The 20,500-nt window shown below is 40.2% G+C and overlaps 1 protein-coding gene across 3 annotated transcripts; it reads left to right on the forward strand.

Annotated features, from left to right (window-relative positions):
- Positions 1-1,472: 1,472 nt before the first annotated feature.
- zbtb40 (zinc finger and BTB domain containing 40) lies at positions 1,473-18,780 on the forward strand. 3 transcript variants are annotated; one of them, XM_074689251.1, is made up of 12 exons: positions 1,473-1,583; positions 3,500-3,688; positions 5,595-6,013; positions 6,097-6,290; positions 8,828-9,041; positions 9,337-9,693; positions 12,327-12,533; positions 12,748-12,912; positions 14,198-14,412; positions 14,496-14,652; positions 14,943-15,196; positions 18,007-18,780. In XM_074689251.1, the coding sequence occupies exons 2-12, from the start codon at positions 3,537-3,539 to the stop codon at positions 18,226-18,228; spliced, it is 2,556 nt and encodes an 851-aa protein (XP_074545352.1). In that variant the 5' UTR covers positions 1,473-1,583; positions 3,500-3,536; the 3' UTR covers positions 18,229-18,780. The 3 variants fall into 3 exon arrangements, with proteins under 3 accessions (XP_074545352.1, XP_074545176.1, XP_074545263.1); XM_074689075.1 differs by having other exon boundaries at positions 9,334-9,693; positions 18,007-18,778; XM_074689162.1 differs by lacking the exon at positions 1,473-1,583 and adding an exon at positions 1,609-1,627 and having other exon boundaries at positions 9,334-9,693; positions 18,007-18,779.
- The last annotated feature ends 1,720 nt before the right edge of the window (positions 18,781-20,500 follow it).

Here is a 20,500-nt window from a genome sequence, read left to right on the forward strand (position 1 = left end):
TCAACAAATGCACAAAGGTTAAGAGGTACACTGGTTACTTCAGTCTACCAGTGCCTTTATTTTAAGATCACTCAAATGTGTGGTAACTAATTTAGTTATCTATCATTCAGTAAACATCACTTACTGTAGTTATGATGAAATAACTGAGACACCAACATTTCTGTGAAAGCTGTAAGTTAGTTCCATGTTCTGAAGGTGTTTTTAAAGCTTAGGAACTCAAATAATTCTTCTTTTTTTAATTAAGGGTTGCTTAAGAATGTGCTGTTTTACAATGTTGTGTTTAAAAAAAAAAGATTTATTTGTTGTATTAATTATCTATAAATAATATTCTTACAAAAGGAAAGCACTAAATACATTATTAAAGATATATTCTTTATACATATTATTGGAAGTGGAGCTAGTGAAATATGGCAACGAAAATAACCTTTTACTTAGGATTATACAGTTGATGGTTGGTTTTCAAACTTTTTGGCACAGCTATAAATTATTTGTATTTCTTGACAGCTGCAGTTGTAGGATTCTATACACTTTTCAGATAACTATTCGTTTATCAGCGTTCATCTGAGTTTCATTTGTATTTCTCATGTAAGATAAGGTCTATTGTATAGCTCTGTTGGCTTCTTGACCTCTTCCAGCACACCTTACACATCAAAAATGAAAAGATAAGACAGATTTTATTAGATATTATATGTGAGCAAGAAAAGAAAAATAGAAAAACAATTTTTAAAACAATATCTAAAAATGACTGGGTCATAAATACAGATCTGTTGCAGACTTTCAACTTTGAATTCTTAACTTCTGTTTGTTTTTAGGCTTAAATTCAATTTAAATGTAAAGGTAGAGGCCAAACTTCTCCATTCTAAAATGTCACATTACTTGTTTGGGAAATGTCTTTCAAATCTCACCTTATTAAAACAATGGGCCAAGTAGTTTTTTCAAGTTTGGGGGGGGGGGGGGGGGGGGAAGAAAAGAAACGTTTCCAACTGCAGAGCATATGTTATTTATTAATCTGTATTTTATCTATTTCTTGTTAGTTTCCCTATTTTATCATTTGGCTGGAAACTAGCATTTTGTCCCACTCTGTCACATTTACAGACATGTTAATTAATTCTCATTGTTCCTCAAAATGCAAATTAAAAATTGTGCCCTCCGCTCAGGCTGAGGACCCTAATAAATTGAATAACATAAGAATGAGAGCGTCTCAGAGTTATGTTAAAATCTAAAATAAAAACAAAATGAATTCATTGATTGGATTAATAGAGAAAACAAAGTTTTAACCGGGAGGGGCAACTGATTCATTTTTATCTGGGGCTAAATAGTTGATGAATGCAAACTAACTTAATTGAAATGATCTAGTCGAGACTTATTTCAAACAGTGTTGTCGTCTCCGTACCTGCATTCTAACCCTGACCTGTTGGTGGCAGCAGTGTGCTGTGAACAGGATTACGCAAAGCCTGAAGAAACTACGACGACGAAGAAGAAGCATCTCCATTTTCAAACGGTTAAATCTTTATTGCGTTCAACAGCAGCTTTGTTCGACAGAAGGGTTTAAATAAAGAAACGGATCGTTTGAATAATACAAGGTAAACACTCAATGACCGGAAGCTGCATGTTTTAGAGCCGCGAGGTTCTGGCTGTACCTTTTAAAACTCATATTTCTTTTCTGCTGAGCTGAAATGACCGAACGTTAGTAACGCGGTTCTAGGTTAAGTTAGCATCGGGAGCTAAAGCTAATGTAATGCTTATCCGAGTCGAGCTCGTGAGAGGTCTTAACTTGTTGACGCTGTCCAAGCAGCAGTGTGTTTGACCTGTTACATGAGCAAGAAGCTGGCCCCTGTTTAACCAGGGGTCACATTTTTAATGACCTGACAGCAAACTAACTCAAAACAGGAGCTGAAAAGCCACTTTCCTGTATGCTTAAATTCTGTAGAATAAAGGGGTTTATTCCCTCTCCAACAGGTTACCTCACTACAAAAATCAGAAATGAAGCTGCTATAAAAAAAAACTGGACCATGTTTGTTACAGTCTATCAACACAAGAGTTGACTTTCAGGGTCAAACAGGACTCATATTTCATTGGATGGTCGATGAAATCACACAGATAAATCTTGTTCTGAAAATCTGATGCCCAGTTGAAGCTGTAGTAAATGTGCAGGATAATGATTGGGTTTACTGACATCAGTTCAGTTTCCTTCCCACTTCTGAAAATACCTGAAAAGAAAAGAAAAGAAAATTTATGAGAGAAAATTTAAAGCTGTCAGGAACTTTTGGTTTCCTCTTATACTTTTCAGAATTGCATCCTTTACCTGCCAAGAAAGTATTCTCTGACAAAAAATATGTCCCCTCTTATCATAGACAGTTATGTCACTGGGTAGTTGCAGATGATAAGACCTGTTTCTGGGGCTCAGGATCCTCTGAGGGGTCACAAAACACTGACAGGGGTCCCAGAATATCTTCCACAATTAAGAATTTTTTACATTTGTATGTGTCATCCATTACACTGGGTAACACAATGTTTGTTGAGTTAGGTCTGGCAGCTGTTGTTAACTAATTTTTGGGGTGCAGAATCCAAAACTTATCCAGTTTTTCTCTATAACATCATGTTTTTGAACCAAAGGATCCCTGTTTTCTCAAAAAAAAAGAAAAAAAAGAAAGAAAGAAACTGTACTTACTGATATGTGCTTGTTTTTTAAAAATCTTCAAACAACAAATTGACATACAATGAAATATGAAAGAAAAGCCAGCAAAAATCCTCTTAATTCCTCCTATGCAAGCTTTCTGTTTGCAGATATTGATAGTACTGTCCTACTGGGAGCTGCACACACTTCTCACCGCACTGTCTTAACTGTGACTGCACAAACAAGTTGCCACTTAGCTGTAGATGAGTCCTGTTGTAATCAGCTGGCAAGTCTTACTACAGCTGATCAGTGGAGTTTTGCTAATCTTGAGGGTAAGCTGTGGAGAAAAAACTTGATGTGATATTAAAAAAAAAAACTTACAGCACATGCCAAATTTAGTTTTAATCAGAATAAAAATCAAACTCAACAGAATTTTTTTTAATTGTTCCCCAGTGTTTTTTTTTTAAAAAAGAAACAAAATAGGGGTTAGATTACGCTAGATTTCATGTAATACCATGCAAAAATGAACCATTTGAGCTGTTTTGCACATTTCTTTATTGAAGATCCCAGAGGTGAATAAGCTGGGATATTAACTGTATCAGTGCAGGCAGATTTATTAAGAAAACACAGAAATATGTGCATATGGATTTCTATCAATCAGCTACATTAAGTACCTTAGCGGTGCTATTTTGGGGGTTGCAGCTGAGTTTTAATCCTAACTCAAGTAAACTTTAAATAGATATGGTAAGTTTGTTGTTCTCTTTGAGTGTGTCTTCATGTTTAGCGGTATCATACACCCTGTACTTTGTCTGATTTGGACACCTAAAAGAGGTCAGTGTTTGTTTGAAGTGTGACATGATGTTTTTTTTCTCCACACTATAGAGAGCAGAGGGCTCTGTCTGCTGCACCACCTGACAAAATGTTGGAGTTACCAAACTACAGCAGCCAGCTGATGCAGCAGCTGTGGGCTCTGAGGAAGGAGGGACACTTCTGTGACTGCACCATCCTGGTGGGAGACAGCCCCCACCGTGCACACAAGCTGGTGCTGGCTGCCTCCAGCATGCTCTTCAGGTACAGGCGGCGCTGTGTTGTTATATCATCTAGAGAAGCTGACCATTTGATGCTGTTGATTGTTTATTCAGGACAAGTCCATTTATAAGGCAGACGTTCATTTTGGAATTTAACATTTAGTTTGTCTCCAGCTGCACGATAACTTTTCTATGTGTGAGAATAAGCTGCAGGAATCTTTGTTTATGAGCCTTGAGATGATTTTTAAACCATTTTGGTCTTGTTAGGCAAGCAACCTCTGTACATAAACTCTTAGGGCTCTAATTTCGTGGCGCAGCAAAGGGGGCTCTTTCCAGAGTGTCAGGCACATTTTAATGCAATAAACAATCACAGCAATCACTATTTAATGTAACCATCTGAACCAGCATATACATTTGTATCTATATTAACTGTTCCATCACATCTGATGTCAGATTAAAGTCGTTTGTCATAATGGAAAGTTAACCTGACTGCAGCTGGAAGTTTGATGCACATCTTACAATTAAACAATAAACACCTTTAACATCTGATACTGAGTATATCTGGTTCTCTCATTTCATTTAATTCAAAGAAAAGAGGGAGAGAAAAGAAGAAAAAAGAAAGAAAATAAATGTGTGTCACTCAGGATTTACCCGTGATTTTCCATATTTCTCTGTTTTAGTCTTTATTTTTAACGTGATCTAAAAAGTACTTTATTGTAAGGAGGATGAGGTGGAGACACTGGGAGAGTATATCACCAAAGGTTCTGCTTGGCGATGACAAACCAGGAGAGCAGGTGGATCAAAAGTATTCTGAATGGATAAGCCAGCTGTGTAACTGTCTCTTAATTTTGTACTCCTATTAATGACAAAGGAACAGATTAAATCTGTCCCGGGAGCTGGCCCACACGGTGACGCGCTTTGTGTCCTCTGATGTGCCCCGATGTCCATTCTCCTGCTGCAGGGACAGCGGCTCTGACCGTCTCTGCTACCAGCACTGTTTCCGCGGTGCTGGAAATCAGTCAGACCAATCAGACGCTGCGCCTCTGCGCCTTGACTGCGCCTCTCTTGGTACTGCAGGAAACTTGCAAAGTGCACCGGTCACGCCCTGTCCGCACGGCAAAGGCCGGCACAGGGCAGGTGCACCTGTGCTTGCGCCTGGTCTACGAAATTAGAGCCCATAGTCATATTAGAATCTGCCTCTCACCAAAAACTGTTTGGGTGCTACTTTAAAATAATCTGAAATGCAACTACTCAAAAGAATTTTAACAAACAGCTGGTCAGTCCATTCACAGAGACAAAATTATCACTCAGGAAAAGATAAATGGCATCTCGTGGGATGTGTGATAACCTCCGCTAAGGACGTTATATTTTTGGGAGAGTTTGTCTGTCCGTTTGTTTTTCTGTGAACAATGTTACTCAAAAAGCTACAGATCTTGATGAAATTTTCAGGAAATGTTCAAAATGAGATAGGGAAGAAGTGATTAAATTTTTTAGGTGAAATTAATCACCGTCTGGATCTAGGATTATTTTAAAGGATTCTTTATCATAGTGAGATAGGGCTGTTTTCACCATATGTGTTTATAACTCCATGATAAATGGTCGGATTGCTTTGCAAAACAATACAAGACAAGGTCACCATAATTTCTGACAGATGTAAAAGTACGATCCAGATCCTGGCAATAATCTGGATACTAAGATCTGGAATATGAAATATGTACTGGGTCATCATAATTTTCATCACTGTCAGCTAACAAGTTATCATACAAACCTGCAACTAACACCAAATTGTAGCAGACAGTCTGCTGAAAGGAAGTATAACATTAAAGTAGGACTAAAGTGTTGGTGACAATCACAATTTGCTTGGTGGAGGTCTGTGCTCTTTGAGTGCTTTTCTAGTTTTGTAATCTGTTACTGAGCTAAAGAAGTGAAATCTCCCTCCCCTCCCCCAGGTCTTTACTAGACGGTTCGGACACCATCTCCATCGACACAGCCATGGTTTCATCACAGGAGTTCAGCTGTCTGCTGGACATGATCTACACCGGAAAACTCCCCATAGGCAAACACAACGTGAGCCGCATCGTTGCTGCTGCAGACAGCCTGCAGATGTTTGATGTGGCCGTAGGCTTCAAGAACGTCCTCACCAGCCTTGTGAGCCAGCAAACTCCAGTCCCCTCCACACAGACTCAGAGCCTGGCTGTGATTAACAAACTGCAGGGCGTGAATCCTGAAGGAGCAGCTGTAACTGATGAGAGCAACTCTGTTTCAGAGCAGATGGAGCAGAAGGTGGAGAAAGACTGTCTGGGTGACAATGAAGACACAGCAGAGCCACCGTGTAAAAAACCCTGTGTGGAGTTAACTGAGCCCACAGGTCAGTCTCTGCTGCAAAATTCCCTGTTTTACCAAATGCATTCTACTGCTGCATCATGTTACTGTCTTTGTCTGTTTTCTCAGAGTCTAAGGAAGCAACATCATCTGAAAATGTAAGAGGAGAAAACAAACAGACTGCAGAGAATGTGTCCAAAGAGTCTGTCTCAGGTTTCCTGAATCACTCCACTCAGCTCGTGGAGCTCCTCGCCAACATGTCGTCTGTGCTGGAACTGCTGAGCCAGGCAGCACAGAGCAGCCTGGAGGAACAGGAGAGACAGGTGAAACAAGATGCCCTGAACTCAAAATACCCTACATCTACTGGAATAGTTTCTTTTAGAGAAAATCAAAGAAGTTTGGCGTTAGCTTTACCTTTCTAACAACTATATTAACCTTCATGTTCATGTTTAGATGTGAGAATACTCAATCCTCTTATTGTCATGAGCAGTTTCTTCAAAAGTATTTCTTTTTCAAAGGACATCTTTAAATGTTCTTCTGTTTTTCATGAATCAGTAGTTAGTGTTCAGTGTAAGTAATTCACTGTATGTAGAAATGGATGTCACATCTCCACCTTCTCTTGCAGTATGCACCAATCAGCTTGATTAAACTAACAGTTGGGGGAAGAATTCACTTCCAAGTATTTTAGGTTTTGTGTTTCCACCATAGACTGTCAAATAATGGACGTCAACTTGCTTGGTTTGAAGTGAGGTTGCCATGAAAACTGCTCCCCCTGGTGGCTAGTTGCAGTAAAAGTAAAAAAAATCTGTCCCTCCAGTTATTCCAGATGGGCTGTGGTCAAACTTCAAAAAAATTAATCCAGCTCGTAGAAATGTTTCTCACGTCCGATTGTTGTGGTGATTCGAAGATATGATTTGGCTGCCTTGTATTCAAGTCCTCTTTTTTTCTGAAAAGTTTCATTTTCGTTAGTTGTAGGAGTTTACAAAATAGGTTTTACGCTATGTTTAACGATGATTGACAGCTGCTGCTCTTGTGTATTTTTTTGAGGATTGTAAAATATGTTGGAAGGGAGAGCCAAGAAGAGATTAGAATCTTCAAAGAAAGAAAATTTTTTTTTTTTTCGCCTGGCTCCACTCAGATTCTCCCAGATCCCTCATCGTCTCTACTGCGCAGACTCTGGTTGCACAATTGCTACAATGGCTGCACCTGTGATGGCGGTATTTTGGCTTCAAAACTGTACAATGATAAATGGCGGGACCACGCTGTCCACTCTGTAAACAGTCTGTGGTTTCCACCCATTTCCCATTAGTCAATTTCCTTTATGACCTTTCCATCAGCCATTCACTTAAAGGGATAGTTCAGTTTTTTTGAAGTGGGGTTGTATGAGCTCTATGTGACCACTAAGGACATTAGCTACAGTAGAAAGTTGTCTCCTCTCCCTCAGTAAGACACAAACTGTAATCCTTTCAGCTGTAGAGAATGTAAACAAGCTATGCTTCGGGCGCCGGTTGTAGCCTCGTGTAAGTTTGATCAAGTATCGTAATTCTTTTGTTTGTACTCTAAGGATTGTGAGGCAGCGTAGGAAATTCAAAATGAGTGACTATGACAGCGATGATGAAGTTCCATTCACTTTGGAACCAAAAGGATACCTGTATGAACCGGAGCACACAGAAGAGGAGCTGCTACAGATGGCGACTGAAAGGAATACAGAGAAAACATCCACGGACACTGGACATTACTTTTTGATTTTAGTTCTTGTAGGCAGAGAAAATAGCCTTTGAATTTGGTACGGTCTCTCCCTGTTAGCGTCTATTTCCTCATCACCAGCGATTACAGTTTGTGTCTTACTGAGGGAGAGGAGACAACTTTCTACTGTATCTAATGTCCTTAGTGGTCACATAGAGCTCATACAACCCCACTTCAAAAAAACTGAACTATCCCTTTGAGGGGTGCAACATGTTTTGGCTTTCTTTTAGGAGGGCTGTCTTGTCATCCATCTTTCTCTAAAGAGCCTATGTTGTAATCTTATTGGTGGCTGATTTTTTTACCCCTTCAAATGAACAAATTAACCAATTTTTTTATAAGAATCATGTAGTTGTTTGGGTTTGAGGGCTTCTTTGACTAAAAAATGATCATTCCTCTCTGACTCTGGCCTTTAAGCAGGAGTCTAGACACCTGTGGTTACCTCAGGCTTATTAAAAAAGCTTCAGTTTAGATTGTAGCTGAGACCTAGCTTACTAAGTAAAAAGTGATGTATTAATCAAGGTGCTTTCTACCCACACAGCGTACAGTCCTTTGCTCCACTAAAACACCTGAGCCTGAGCTTTTTTGTGTTGACTTTCAGTTCAAAACATACAGTATAGCATCTGTATGCATCTCAGTGTCTGCAGTATATCTTCATAGTTTTTCTTTACTCGCAAAGAGTCTCACTTTTCAAAGCAAACCTGCAGGACTCTGTTGTCTGGGTTTACTCCAAGGCCACCTTCTCCTCAGAGAAAAGCTTTCAGAGGACACTCAAGTAGATTTACCAGGAGCACAAATAAGATCTTTATTTGACTACTGTATATTGCTCATGCTCATATAGTATCTGAATATCAGTGTTTTTATATAGTTTATGATGCAGGATGTTGCAGACTTTGAGAATATTGTGCAGCTAAAAGCCAAACTAAGGAAAAAAGTTGAAAATGAGCAAAAGCTATAAATTCTCCGTGCAAGACATCAGTTTATAAACTTTTGTGTATAAAATCTGATTGTCTGTATCAAATTCAGGTTTAAATTTTTTATAATAACTGACGATTTAACACTTTGCCTGTTCTCTACCTAAAGACCTTGTTTGTAAACTAATTTCTTCTCCCTCCAGGTTGTGTGTGAGTGCTGTGAAGAGTCCGAGCCCGGCTCAGCATTAGAGAAGCTGATGAGCAGAGTGAAGGGGGGACGGCTCAGCGAGAGATCTCTCATCAGGCTGCTGCGCTCGGTGCAGCAGAAAGCTTCCTCCTCTTTCCCCACAGAGCTGCTCCCTGTGCTGGAGGAGGCGGAGGGGACCTCAGAGGATGTGGAGGAAAACCAAAGTGGAGGTAAGAGGAGCTCTATGTGGCTGTGTTGGACACAATATCTCTTCTTCTGTGTGCAGTTTATCTTCAAATGTGGAGAGATGCTCTTTTGGTTTTGTTATCACTGCAACTATTCAGCCATGACCTCCTTTTATATGCAACACAGAGGCTGAATAATGCTGCAGCTCTAGAAAAGTACCAGTAGGGAGCATTTAGAAAACAGACCTAAAGAAACAGGACAACTACAATCACTGATGGTATCACTGAGGTAGAATTTCTGGTGTGACAGGTGGCTGATCTTTCTCATCTTTCACAGCAGACCCTGAGAAACAGAACCACACAAAGAGCAAAGAGCAGGAGGAAGAGGCAGAGGAGGAAAACAGTAGGGACGAGCCTGAGGAGGATGAGAAATCCACAGCTCTCATGGACTCTTCCTCCAAACCTTACCCCTGCCGCTGGTGCAAGAAGGGATTCGCCTACAAGTGTCGGATGCTGGCCCACGTGAAGCGCTGCCCTCAGTCTCGGGAGTGTGAACAGCAGTGTCCGCAGTGCCCCAAGAAGCTGCCCAACCAACGCGCCCTGCAACGCCACCAGGCTGAGGCCCATCGCAACAGCACAAGAGCCAAGAAGAAGGTGGCGTGTGAGCTGTGTGGACGAACCTTTGCACACCCTTCAGGTGAGCATTGATGTCTCAACACATAAAAAATGATAAAGGAGAGATTTAGAGATGTGGAAGGGTCAGAAGATACCTAATTGCTGCCTTGTGAGCTTCTTCCTTTGAACGACACTCCGAACATGCAAACTTTCTTTTTCACTCAGCACGTTTAATGTCATCCTTAAAAAGAGAAGGGGTAAAAAACAAGCAGTTGAACCAAGTCTCTAATAGCTTCAGTAAACAATTTGGAAGATGTTACAGATGTTACAGCTGATTCATTTCAGAAGCTTCAAACTTTCGATCCTTGGTCAAAAGTCAAAGACTGACCGGCTCCAGAAAAGAAAAGAACACATGTTTAGGCTCAATAACGTCTGTTCATCTTATCTAGAGGGCACAAAGAGCTGAATGACAGAGAAACAAACGAAGATGACACATAAACAGTACAAGGTCTAGACTACAGCAAAAAAAAAAAATAGAAGAAAGAAAACACCACATATTTACAGAGAAGAAAAGATCCAACAGGTTTCATAATGTCTCTTTTTTCTCAAAAAAAAAATCTTTCATTTCCTTTTTCTGGTGACAGTGTAGATAAGCAGTGATTAGGGCCACACTAAAAAAATCCATAAGCTTTTGTAAATAAAGTTTTAACGTCACAAGAAAATCAGTCAATATGCTAAGAGAATTAATGTGTTATTTTGTGAAAAGGGAAGTCTAACTTACAGACTTTGGTTGATTGATATGAATGCCTAAACATCATTTAACCTCTTAAGACCCAGCGTCCACATATGTGAACACAACATTTCTGCCTCTCAGACCCATGATACTTCATTTTTTCAACTGAGCACTGCCCACATCATCTTTGGGTGAAATCACAACATTACATCCAAATTGATGAAAAAAAAACAACATATTTAAGTGCAATAACACCACTTACAACCAACTAATAGAGAACTCATAGCACAAATAATCAAACTTCCCGTACAATGACCAAGTTTAGCTATTATACCTATTACGTCTTACTGTTCCCAAAAAAGCAAGGTGAATTAAAAATTTCACACCAGACAAAAGCTTGGGTCTTAAGAGGTTTAGAGAAAATGAAAACTTCATCTAGCCCCCTGCTCTAAGATGAAGGACGTAAATCATTTTGTGAAGTTCAAACCATAGACTGTATATAGAGTGGACAGCGTGGCTCCGCCATTTATCATTGTACGGTTTTGAAGCCAAAATACCGCCATCTCAGGCGCAGCCATTGTAGCAGTTTGGAGCCAGATTCTGTGCAGTAGAGATGATGAGGGATTCTTGGAGAATCTGAGTGGAGCTGGGTGAAAAAAATATATATATTTTTTTCTTTCAAGAGTCTAATCACTTCCTGACTCTCCCTCCCGACAAATTTTACGATCCCTGAAAAAAATACACGAGAACGGCATCTGTCAATCATCGTTAAACGTTACGTAAAGCTTCGTTTTTAACCTCGTATAAATGATGAAAATGAAACTTTTCAGAAAAAAGAGGACTTGGATACAAGACAGCCAAATAATATCTTCAAATCACCACATCAATCAGACGTGAGAAACATTTCTACAAGGTGTAATAATTTTTTAAAGTTTGACCACAGCCCATCTGGAATGGCTGGAAAGCTGGATTTTTTTACCTATACTGCGGCCAGCCACCAGGGGGAGCAGTTTTTGTGGAGACCTCACTTCGAGCCGAGCAAGCGGACGTCCATTTTTTTTACAGTCTATGGTTCACACTAATAGCTGAGAATAAACAGAAGAGAGCACATCCTGCGTGTTAGCTTCCTGTTTTCATAAAAAACTCTCATTTGTTGCACACTTGTCTCATATTCTTGATAATTCTGTGGTGCTGATTAACTAAAAGTATGAATATTTGAAATAAAAATTCATAGAAAAGCATCAATTCAGAAGACACTGCATGTCCCTAACTTAAGTCCAGGTCATTGTTCTCCTGACCTGTTCCTTCCAAATAAAAAAAGGCCTCATCATTGTCCAAAATTACAATGTTTTCTTCTCTTAATTATGACTTTTTTCTCCTGATATTTCAACTCTGTAATATTCAGACTTTATTGTCATTCTAATGAGAATTCAGCCTGTAAGTACTATGATTTAATTCTCTTTTTCTTCACCGTGGCCCTGATCCTCCGTCATATGAGACATATGCAGTGGCTGTAAACGTTTAGTATTCAAACCCTGGATCATAAAGCTTCATGCAGTTTTCAATAACATGAATGAATGCAGCATTGATTCCAGGTCGCAGTACAGTTGAACTGAAGATAGTGCTCAGCAAGAAAAGGCGCAGCTTGTTTCTAAAGGTTATTATTACTGAGCTGTAACCATTGTTTCTATCAGGACAGCCCAACATACAGCTGAGATGTGTGGAGTTACACCAAGGCATGGATGCAGCTGTAAGAAGCTTTGCATCTTTAAATAAGGAAAGTAACTACAAGAAGTTTAGTTATCAAATGTTTAGTTATTAGAAAAGCTTCTGCTCAGATGCTAGCTGCAGCTAATGTGCAAATGTATTTCAACTGCTCCGTTCAAACATCACCCTGGGTTTTTAATTTGATATCACGTCTTGCTGATGATTAAACAGTTGAAGGATTAGTGTGTGTCATGTTTCCTCTTTTCATCTCTCAGGGCTGTTTTACCACAAGCGCACCGAGCACTTTGATGAGAAACCGTTTGCTTGCGAGGAGTGCGGTGCAAAGTTTGGTGCTAACTCATCTCTGAAGAACCACATGAGGCTGCACACAGGAGAGAAACCGTATCACTGCAAACACTGCGACACCAGCTTCAGTGTGGCTGCCGCACTCGCATACCACACGAAGAAGAAACACTCTGAGGGTAACACACACACGCACACACACACACACACACACACACACACACACACACACACATACTCAAACATGTATGCATAATACAGACTCTTAAACTATATTACTGTAAAAGTCAATGAATGATCTGTTGTTCTGACTGCAGCTTTGCATCATCAAGAAAGTCTTTGCATGTTAAACCACATCACTCATGTTATCTCCTCTGTGTTTCTCATGTTTAGGTAAAATGTACGTGTGTCAGTACTGTAAAGCCACCTTTGCACAGTCCATTGAGCTGACACGTCATGTGCGAACACACACCGGTGACCGACCGTACGTGTGTCGAGAATGTGGCAAAGGCTACAGCCAGGCCAGCGGACTCACCGTTCACCTGCAGACCTTCCACAGTGAGTTCAATTAGTCACTTATCTTTGTCTCCTTTTAAAGCCAACATAAACAGCAAGACCGAGACACCAAGACTCAGGCACCAAAGCTTGGAGACTAAGACTGAGAGTCATTTCAATCCAAAGATTCTGAAATGTTGGAAAAAAAATGCTAGCATGACATCAATGATGGGGATAAGAACAGATACCACAATCTGCCAAACAAGGTTATAATAGTTAACTAAAACGAAACTAAAAAGGAAAACTAAAATTTAAAATACATTGCAGTGAACTCAAACTAATAAAAACTAGAAAAGAAATCAAAAACGATAAGTAAACTAAAACTGTATCTTGTGTTCATAAAACTAACTGAAGCTAACTAAAATGATAGACAAAATGTCCTTAGTTATAGTTTTTGACAATATTAAAAGCCTTTAGGATTTAAATAAATCTGACACATTTTCCCAACCAATTTTAAGACAGTTTTCGGCAGTTGTCAGTGCCGCACAGCACCGTCATAGCAGCATATAGGGACAAGCTTGTTTACTGCACTGACTGGCTGTGCGCTGTGCTGTGACGAAACGTAGTTGAGCAATGAATTAGAGCATCTGTAATAGTTTAATTGTTACGGAGTCCAAGTTTTTATTTGTTGAAGCTCATATTATATTGTTTTTTTTTATAATTTATGTTTATATTATTTTTATGTAATTTATGTTAACATTATTTTATATAATTTATGTTTAGATTTTTTATACTAAGTTTATATTATTTTCTTGTGTTTAAGGCAGCAGTCAACAGTTCAGTATCAGCATTGACTGAGCAGTGAGCACTATGTTGGACTTGAAAATGAACAGTTTTGCAAAATATGTACTTTGACCTTTTTGAATCCTGCACCTGGTTAATTAGGTATGAAAAAACTAAAACTAAACTAAAACTAAGCCTTGTTGCAAAAATCAAAACTAAATAAAAACTAGAATGCCCGCTCTAAAACTAATTAAAACTAAACTGTAATGGAAAATAAAATGTCAAAACTAACTAAAACTAAACTATAATGACAAATCCAAAACTATTATAACCTTGCTGCCAAATTGTGACAAATACAGATTATAACCACAACAGGGTAATATTTAGGTTTTCAATGATGTTCCCCTGGGGATATTCACCTGCAGAAATCTTGTTAACAAAACAAACAAATAAAAGGAGCCCCTAACTACAAATTAAAATGAGGGGAGCTAAAGCTAGCAGCCCCTCATTATTTTTTGTAAATGAACCAATCAGCTGCTTTGTTTACTAATCATCTCTCTGTCAGATCTGTCGGAGCCTCACGACTGTCAGAAATGTTGCCTCAGCTTCTCCACTCTGGACGAACATCGACAGCACATCCAAGAGTTCCACCCAAAGGAGTACCACAAGTGTCCCACCTGCAGCAAGGTGTTCACCAGCGCCGCCCTACTGGACAAACACAAGAGCACGCACACTGGATCCAAGCCCTTCAGCTGTGACATCTGCAACAAGTCGTACCAGGTGAGAGACACATCATGTCTGACATGCTGAGCTTTGCGACAGATCTGTGTGTTTCATCAGTGTGTCTCTATCTGTTTCCATAGCAACTGTCAGGCCTGTGGTACCACAACAGAACCAACCACCCGGATGTGTTCGCCAGCCACACCCGCCAGCTCAAGACCCTGGTGCAGTGTGACCTCTGCTTCAAGTTCTTTCCCAGTGCTGCCAGTTTAACCAAACACCAGGCAGCAGAGCACCAAGGTGAGACCGCACAGCTTCAGACCAAACTGGTCATCAAAACTGTCACCAGTTTACATCAACACCACAGTATGAATTATTTTCAAGGCAAAACTGAAGACTCCAACATTTAAAATGTAACCTTAAGCATTTAAATCTGTGCCAGTCAAAGTTAATCACAGGAAACTGTTTGGAGGACACAGCTAAAATGACCAAAGATTCAGGATTTCCTGCACACTCCCCTCGTTTGTTTCCATGCTTGTTGTTTGAGTGGAAACAATCTCATGAATTAATAACCCTGTTTGTCCTGTCAGGCTCTGAGGCCTCCGCGCTGCGCTGTCCGTTCTGCCCGGCTCTGCTGGGCGGGGAGGAGGAGATGCAGGAGCACATCAGCAGCCAGCATGTCAGTCAGAGCAGCGAGGTGTTCAACTGCCCGCTCTGCTCCCTGATCTGCTCGTCCCAGATGGAGCTGCAGGAGCACCTGCTCTCCTGCCACATGGAGACGCAGGAGGAGCAGGAGCAGAAGCAGGGGACTGGAGAGGAGCAGGAGGGCACGATCTCCCACACAGTAAGGAGCTCTGAATGTAAAACACACTCCTTTACCACCAGGCCTCTCCTGTTGCTAGTTGAAAGCCAACATGAGTTTAAACCACTTACAGACCCCAAACCAGAAAAACTGGTTCTAGAGGAGCATGAACTGCTAGCTGGCGAGAGGAAAGGAATGCTTTTATCAGGCCAGAATTACAGCACCCAAACACTTTTTGTGGCCAAAAACAGAATCAGTAAAAATAAATGAATCTCTAATGTTTCCAGAAATGTAGGATTGTTGAGCTGTCTCAAAAGTCCACTGCAGGTCTTTCTATCATTTCATGCAGCTGTTATTTAAAATCCTGTGAGTGACAGAGAAAAGATGTTCACTTATTAAAATTTTTCAATATTTATTTCCATCTTCAAATCCAACACAAGCAGCAGAGGCCTGTCCTTTCCTCATGTTACTGTAAATGTATCTCAACTTTTTCCTGTTTAGTCTGGAGGGCTGTAACGCTGATCCATACCATTCTCATGTTTTGGATCCACTCGCTTATATGATGCTCCAGCTGACTGTTGATCCTCATTTGTAATGACTGAGTTACCTTAATACCTTTTTTTATTGAGGTGAAGATGTTTACTGTTTTTCTTGCTGAAAACTTCACACAATGTTCAGCTTTGAAACTATTTTCCAGCAAGGTGCCCTCTCTCAAAAAGCTTTAATGCAAAGCAGGGATGGAACAGTTCACAAAAAACACTATTCGGTTCTTATCACAGTTTTTTAGTCATGATTTTTGGCTTGGTTCAGTGTAAATTGTTGTTGTTTTTTTAACACCCCAGACTACCATATACCCTGGTAATCCACTATTGGCATATTACTTTTAATCAATTCTGTCATGTTTAGTCATGTAAAACCTGAAAGAATGAGGCTGTTTACCATTTGAAACATCATCTAAGCTGAGTGAAACATTGCTTGTTTTAACATGCCAACTCCTCATAAGGAAAGTCACTATGGGCTGTCCCAGAAGTCACTGAGAGTCACTAAATGGTGCTGCTGTCTAATCTGCATAATGATCCGTTTGCATGTAATTGTCATGGACTCTGAAGGAGAGAGAAATAACATAGCAAACAGAGGCAGTCAAAACATCGTAAACATGTTTAAAACTATAAATTAACTTTCTTCTGTCCATTCTTGTTTTTTTTTAATGTCTGAATATAAACCCTCCTCTTTTATCTGGGCTGAGGACCAGCAGAAGTGACCATGATGAGACACACACTTGTCAGATTCTCCAAACTCCAGAGAAGTGGCAAGAATTGTCATCTTTAAAACAACTCGCTAGAAGGGTCTGAAAAGTCATTGAATGTGGCAACAAAGTCCAGGGCCGCGGGAACTAGGGGTGCAGTGCTGCAGCACCCCCTAGAAAAATGAAGCTAAAAACTCCTATTATTTAGAATGAAGTTGCTTAAATTAATATATTTTAACAAACTAGTTTTTTTTCCACTGGTATATTCATAAAATGAAATTCAATATGCTCAGAACTAGGAAATAACTTAAACTGAATTTATCCTAATTTTTGCCAAGGGTGATGCGCGTCCCTGCTGCTCGCTGCTGCTCGTGCATGAATGTTGGTGGGAACTATAGAGGCTGACTGCACCTTCAGCTCTGAATGTTGGGAGATGTGTTTATAGGAGCCATTTCCCCATGCAGCACAGTACCGGAGGTTGCCTCACATCTCTCCAACATGCAGCCCCAGATTTCAAGAAGTGGAGAATCTGATAAAACTTTGCATGTGCCTACCCATCTTTGTTGCTTCTTCAGAGAGAAGTTTTTCAATCTTGAGATTCATGTCCCAAAAGAGACAGGCAAACCTGACCCTGAACCATGTGCATGGAGAGGTTGTCATTTTGTGTTATTTTTTATGCTGCCACCGAGCATATTTGTGTATGCATCATGCATACATAAATGTTGATAGTCAGCACCACGGTCGGCGCAAAAGCACCCGAACGCATACCGTAACTTTAGGCCTGGCACTGCGCGTGTGTTTGTGTATGTGTGCCCGCCTGTGCGCCCCCCCCCCCCCCCGCTTCTCAGCACCCCCTGCTGAAAATGTGTCCCCGCGGCTATGACAAAGTCTCTTAGTTGGCAACCCTCAGTCATCCTTTTATCCTCCTGGTTTTATTCTCCACTTTCTTACCACCGTCATCAGAGCTCATACTGAATCTAACGTGCTCCCGGACAGGAGAAAGACACAATGCCACAGGTACGCCATCTAACTCTATGTTATTAGCTTGTCATGGAAACAACACACGCTTCCCCTCAAAGTGTCCTGCTCTTTGCGTATACTTGCTTCAAACTGAGTAGTAAAATCAAGACAAAAGAAAAACACGAACCGAACCAAGCACATAGGCCCCGAACCAGGTGAGGGAAACCAAAAGATTTGGATTATTTTTCATAAACTGTTCCATCCCTAATGCAGAGGTAGAATGTGCCAAGTTATACTCAATGAGGCAGGGCAAGCATTAGGGTCGTACTCCAACAAGGAAACAAGGCTCAGAAATAGAGGAAACAAGATGTCAAGATGAAACCCCAAAGTTTTTTTTAAACATATGAAATAGACGTCCTCCCAACAGAAATATTCAAGAAACAAGAAAATCAAATATAATGAAAACAGAAGAGATTGATGACCCCAACCAAATTGTACCAAAAAGATGGAAATGTGCATGGACTGTTATTTTAGCAACTCAACAAAAGGCTGATCCTAAAAATAAAAGGAAAATACCTAGACTACAGGTCACCTCCAGACAAAACTAACCCAACAAACTGAATGTAAAACCTCTCTGTCCACTCAGGTGATGTCAGCAGACCCAGCAGAAGGTGAGGGGGCGGAGTCAGTGATCTCAGACGAACAGGCCCATCTGGACGCGACCCACCAGGTGTTAGTGGCTCTGGCAGGAGGGAGAGAAGGCGGCTCATCAGCGGAGGTGGTGGAGGTGAACATGTTCGACCTGCTGAACAGTTCAGTCACCTTCATCTGTGGAGACAAACCGTCAGAGCCCGAGTCTCTAACCTGAACTTTGACCCTGTGAGGAACTCTCTGATCTGTTTTTCATTTCCTCTGATCATGGACACAAACTATAACACACAACACAAAGACTCTGGCTTTCAGGTAAATTTATGTTAGCTCTTTTTTTTTACTGGCAGTAAATGTTGATTTTTGGCCAGTTACTATGATTTTTAATGACAACATATTTGAATTGTTTTAGTACAGAGTTAGCAGTTTTGATTTTTTTCTCAATGTTTCTGTAGATTTATTTGAGTTCACAATGAATAAGGCTTTAAGTTATTTATTAAAACCTGAAACCAAAATTATGAATATAACCAAAGTGCTCTATTTTTCTCCAGAGACGTCATCATGACCAAAGTTTATGTATTTTGTGAACTCAGTATGCAAATGCTTGAACAACAAGAGCCGAACAGACGACAGAGAATTATACACAAGACCCAGAAATGTGAAACAAGCTCCCAAACAAATACTGACTGATAAAAAATGAACCTGGATAAAGAATAAAATTATCTGTTGTATTTCAGGATGTGTTCTTTAAGTCAAATAAATCATTAAATGTCATCATTCTCACCAGTCATCACAATTACTTTCAGTTTGTATTTTGATCTAGAAAGTGGAGATAAAGTTGTTAAATGTCCTTGTTTGCTTAAACTGATTCGTACAACACTCACTGGCATCTGAAAGGAGTAGGGCTAGCACTGCTAACATTAGCCAAACTCTGAAGTAGATTTAACTCAATGACCTGATGATTCCATGTTTAACTGTGTTCAATAAGTTGTTTTTAATTTTGGCTGTTTCCTGATATTATCTTTCCCTATCTACCGAGTTGGCTCGTAGAAACTTGCAGTTTTTCTCGGTCGCTTTGAGACATTTCCTGAATCTCATCATTTGCTAAAAAGTAAGTGCATTTCTCAAAACACTTTGTGCAAAAAGCAAAACACCATGGATTACCTGCAAAAGCCAGTCTCTTCCTCAAAATTATTGGTTTATCTCTCAAAGGAAATTTCTGTGTCAGTGAACATGTCAGTGCATCAGAACTATGAGTCCTTGTGTCAGTGTGTATGGATAGAACTGTCAAAGTGCTGAGTCATGTTGTCAGTTTAACAGTGAACTCAGGAAGGACATTCTGATGTAAATTATGGCTAAAGTTTTGATGACACTTATTGTGAATTGTAATTTACATCTTAGTGTATGTGGGAGAGTGGGAGATTGATTACAAGAGACTGAACAAAATTCATATTTTCTCTTTCACCGTTTATGCTGTAATTTCTTGAATGACCCTATCGTTTCGATACAGAAAAGAGAAGAAGGTGCTGCACAGTACAAAGGCAAAAAACAAAAACAAAAGTAGAAATGTGAACATAGATCAGTCTCTTTAGGGAAAACTGTTCATGCAGTGCTGTGGGAAACAAAGGGTCAGTGCAGTCTTCCTTCACCTCCTTATGTTCCTGTATGTTGGGCCACAAATTCTCATCCACATCACAACAAAGATCTTCTCTGTCAACGAAAGTCTGAATGATTGAGGACACAGTTGCTCTCCCATCTTTTGGCTGCATCCTTCAACCAACCTTGGCTATGGTAAGCTTATGATTGAGGACATGGGTCACAAGTGCGAAAGATCTGTATTTTCCTTTACAGGACATTTGTTGCCACTACAGAGGAAAGCACACATACATACCTGTGAGCTGATGGTTCATGAGATGCCCCTTTGAGCTATTTCAGAAAACTGGTTGATCATTGGTTGATCTGATCCTTCACACGTACTTCAGTCAGGACCACTTTGTCAAAATAATCCTTTTTAATTTGCACAGTTTTATTTGGTGGTATGGTTCTGTTCTGGGACTGGGACAAAGACAGGAGGAGCTTGGGTGGAGGTGGGTTGCTAAATGCCAGCAGAGGAAGCAGGAAGGAGGTTAGGCTAGAGCTGTTTAAATAGACCACTCTGAATGCAATTTTCCAATACGAGGCGAACAAAGGAGTCAGCCGAGCCATCAGCTGATCTGCTACGATGATGATAACGAAGCTGTTAGAGCTTGATGTCGTGGCCTGCCTTAACTAATGCTACGCTGCCCTAACCCTAACTGTATCCACAACCCTAAATAAACCCTAACCCTAACCCTAACCACAACCCTAATTTAACCCTAACCCTAACCCTAACTGTATCCACAACCCTAAATTAACCCTAACCCTGAACACAACAGCAACCCTTATTTAACCCTAACCCTAACCCTAACCCTAACTATATCCACAACCCTGAATTAACCCTAACCCTAACCCTA

This window comes from Halichoeres trimaculatus, unplaced genomic scaffold, assembly GCF_033239565.1.
Source record: "Halichoeres trimaculatus isolate MK-OKI-2021-1 unplaced genomic scaffold, fHalTri1.1 fHalTri1_scaffold_1, whole genome shotgun sequence".
Classification (NCBI taxonomy): Eukaryota; Metazoa; Chordata; class Actinopteri; order Labriformes; family Labridae; genus Halichoeres; species Halichoeres trimaculatus.